The sequence below is a fragment of the Centruroides sculpturatus genome, unplaced genomic scaffold (assembly GCF_000671375.1).
Source record: "Centruroides sculpturatus isolate CEXI.00-Female unplaced genomic scaffold, Cexi_2.0 scaffold3006, whole genome shotgun sequence".
NCBI classification, from domain to species: Eukaryota; Metazoa; Arthropoda; class Arachnida; order Scorpiones; family Buthidae; genus Centruroides; species Centruroides sculpturatus.
This window is the reverse complement of record NW_019387130.1, coordinates 2477-6234: the sequence shown is the minus strand read 5'-3', so window position 1 is coordinate 6234 and position 3758 is coordinate 2477. Positions and strand designations below refer to the sequence as shown.

Here is a 3758-nt window from a genome sequence, read left to right as displayed (position 1 = left end):
ATTCAACTGGTTTGAAACACAATTTTAGCTGAAGATGAAAGACACTATCGGGGTCGATGTGGAAATCAGCAAGCAAATTCTGTACCAAGTAATTAGACAAATAATAATCGATCAACGTGTTCCCAATCTCTGGAATACGATTTTCCTTACTCGGTAAGAATCAGTTGTAACCAAGTCTATCTATGTCTTAGAACATTGTAATCCTGCTCAGGCTCTCATAGGAGTGAGCCACAGAAAAAGGTAGGTACCGACAACTTTTTCATTTTCTGGGATTTGACAAAAACATGAAGGAGAACGATAATAGTCTAATTGAAACTAATGAATTAATAAACGAGAGATCTCATCTAAAACTAGAAAAGGTGAGGAATCCACAAGACATTTGGAACATAATAAACCATGACTACACCTTAACAATTTGCCCGAGAGAAAAGTAAAAGGTAATTCTTTTGAGTAACCTACACTCGCAAGAGGGCATTAGAACAAACAATAAAACATATCAGAATCGGCAATCTTCTATAACAAAATAAAGTACGAAGTAGACGTGCTTTAATCAGGTGTTAAAAAAGTACAGTGTAAAAACGCGAAGTCGTTATTGGGCTACGCAGGTTTGATGCCGCTCTCATAAACGTAAGGATGCTCATCCTCAACTAAATGGTAACCGAAAAGAATATTTTTCGCCTAAACATTATCTTGCAGATGGCAGCGGAACGATGTTGAGATAAGAAAAGGAAACCCAATAAGGTATCGGTAGTCAAAAGTAAACGGGGACGTCTCTTTACTTTTAGAGAAGAGGCATCCTCGTCATCAGTCGTAGCAGGCATATGTGCCAAAAGAAACAAACTAAAGATTATTAACTCATTATGTCAAAATTCGCTTATGACATTTTTGGCTCTTTAAATAAAAATAAGCAGTCCTCTGCATAAGCACACACGTTGCAGCCATATTCTGAATAGAAACATGGCCATAATTCTTAATGACATTCTTATCTGGTATGATAGCTATCATGTTGCGGAAACGCGGCATTTCATAGGAAGTTGTATTATGAAAACAATGACAAAGCTGCAAATGCACTACGCTATTGCGAAAATTTACAACTGGAACTATTATCGAGAGAAAAATCAGACGATCTTAGGAAACGTTTCGTCTAAGATTACAGCCTGATCGAGGACACAAACCTATCATTTTGCCTTCAGTTTTACATTTTCAGAATGAAATCACATTGAGTAGTATCCCCTACGAAGCTATATGACACGAGTGTCTCGTACAAATAAAATGTTTGTTGCATGCACCACCAAAAGTGATGTGTATTGGTAAAAATATTCCTACATCTTCCGCGTGTCCTGAAATATCACCATACAATGTTTGGTTGCATTTGGACTGCTAAATAACAGTTAAAGCTTATAAAACTTAATAACAACTCTAACCATCATTAAATTTAATTACGATTAAACTTTAAAATCAATATTGTACGTAGGTATTTATAACGAAATAATACTGTAAATTCGACAATCATTTTCCTTACATTATTTAAAAGTATATCGCATAGTTAAAATTTATTTGAGATAAATGGATCGGATTACATTATTCTGCAATGACAAACAACAGATCCATTTGTCAAGATCCATTTTGTGTGAATGTAGCGATAGACTAAAAATGATGCTACGTCCTTATTCAAACATAACATCAGTTTCTCTTTACTTACCATATTCCTCGGATACTTTGAAACAAATCAAAGAGTGAGTTTCTGTAATTATCTTTTAAATTCTTACGTTAACATATTCTAATTTGCATTAATATCGTTATCTTCGCCTATAACGATAATTACCATCAGTTTTAAATCATATACAGTGGGTCTAATTATAGTTCCTTTTTAATCGCATTTTCTGTTTATAGATATCTGGAAGAAGGACGAGAAACCATTAAATCAATGCAGAATGCAACGGACATATTTTACGTAAGTAAACGATTAGGCCTACGTAATTTAAATAAAGAATGTCGAGATTTCATGACCGATCCGTCAAGAGTTAAAAACGTGTGTTATGTATATGATTTAGCATGTCAACAGAACGACAATAGATTACAATATTTGTGCTGGAATATATTATTAAGTTCGAAATGGCATGAAATTTTTTCATCGGACGAATGGCTGAACTGTGAAGCAACAACCATGGATAGACTCGTTCGTAGGCCAATAAATCCATTTATTGAAGAAGCAGACATATTCACAGTAGTTTTAAAATGGGCCAAGAGAAAAATTAATAGTGAAAAATCTTTAAGGCAAGTCATGCAACCATTCCTTCAATACATACGATTTCTGACAATGCCAGAATGGTTTCTGGAATCTCAAGTATTCGTCGAACCGATCTTAACGGACGTAGAGAGAGATGCAATAAGATGCTACTTGCAAAATAAGGATTTCGACGAGATATGGTTTATTCCAAACAGTATTTGTGACATTACATGCTCAAGAAAGCACGAATTGCTCTTTTCCTGGTTCTCTTATGTGAATCGAAGTGCATACTTTATTAACGTAGCATGGAGAATGAATACAAATATTCGATTTATATGCGACATAGTTACTAAGGAAGATTGTTTTATCAACAAATTGTATCTTCCTATAACACATTGCAGGGAAGAAGGAATAACTGTAAATATGCATTATTTTACTAACTTGAACGTATTGACGAAATTTCGTCTTGGAAATAATGCATGTAATAAAACCGGTTATATTTTATTGGGTTTTCCTCTACAGATTCTAAAGTTTACATTTTATCGATTCATTGCTAAAATTATAAAGAGAGACGTCATTGAAGAAAATAACGTAAGAATCAGTCCCTCGGCAAATTACTACAATCCACTGGAAGGAATTGAAACTTGTAAATATTTGCAATCTGGATTGAAATTGGAAGATAGATTTGACTACATATACTTCGATGTTATGCCCTATTTTTAAAAACGGATATACAAATTAATTTTTGCTTTTATTATATAATGTTCATCTCGTAATATTTACAAAATTATGCATTTTCATTTCGAATAATTAAATTTAATTTTCACTCTCGAAGTTTTCTGAGTTATTTAAGTTGTATTTTTTTGTTTGTATTCATCCTGTAGGCGTTAAGAGCACCTTTTCTTTTCAGGCCCATTTTATCAAACATTTGTTAGTGCTGTAAGGTGGACATCTCGGTGGTGAAAGACGAAGCGCAACACATTTTAATCAGATGATTATCAGTAAAAGTCTATGGAGGGGGGTTTATCCCAGATTCGATGCTGTCTCGACCTCTTCGGCTGTCCACCGTTCATAGGCGGATTCAAAATAAGGTCAAAACCAAATACCTTTTAATATCTCACGGTACTCGTGAAATTTCTTAACGACTAAGTGCCACTTATGAAAATAACGACACTTCATGTTTTAGAGTCCATTTTCTGGTTACGACTCACTATAGATATAGCTTGAAAAAAGCAACCTTTTCTTTTCAAAGTGATGTACAGTACTTTTAAAAATCAATTTTAACATCAAAATTATTTACAATTTATTACTGAAAATTAAATTATTTAAAAAAACACGATATTAATCTTAAGTAGAAAAAGACTTTCGGCTTAAATTATTCAATAATTTCACTTTTGACAACAGAAATAGATGCAAATGAAGTAAAATTTAATGTCTTTTCCAATGAAAAGAATACTAAAATTCAAGTCGCTGATATTTTATTAAATATTTTTCAATGTAATTCAGGAACACGAAGTATACAATTAAA

The 3758-nt window shown here is 33.1% G+C and overlaps 1 protein-coding gene across 2 annotated transcripts; it reads left to right on the top strand.

Moving 5' to 3' along the window:
* Nucleotides 1-1509: 1509 nt before the first annotated feature.
* On the top strand, nt 1510-3051 carry LOC111616180. Of its 2 annotated transcripts, XM_023357601.1 has the most exons (3): nt 1510-1736; nt 1894-2647; nt 2753-3051. In XM_023357601.1, the coding sequence occupies exons 1-3, from the start codon at nt 1567-1569 to the stop codon at nt 2951-2953; spliced, it is 1125 nt and encodes a 374-aa protein (XP_023213369.1). In that variant the 5' UTR covers nt 1510-1566; the 3' UTR covers nt 2954-3051. The 2 variants fall into 2 exon arrangements, with proteins under 2 accessions (XP_023213369.1, XP_023213368.1); XM_023357600.1 differs by having other exon boundaries at nt 1894-3051.
* The last annotated feature ends 707 nt before the right edge of the window (nt 3052-3758 follow it).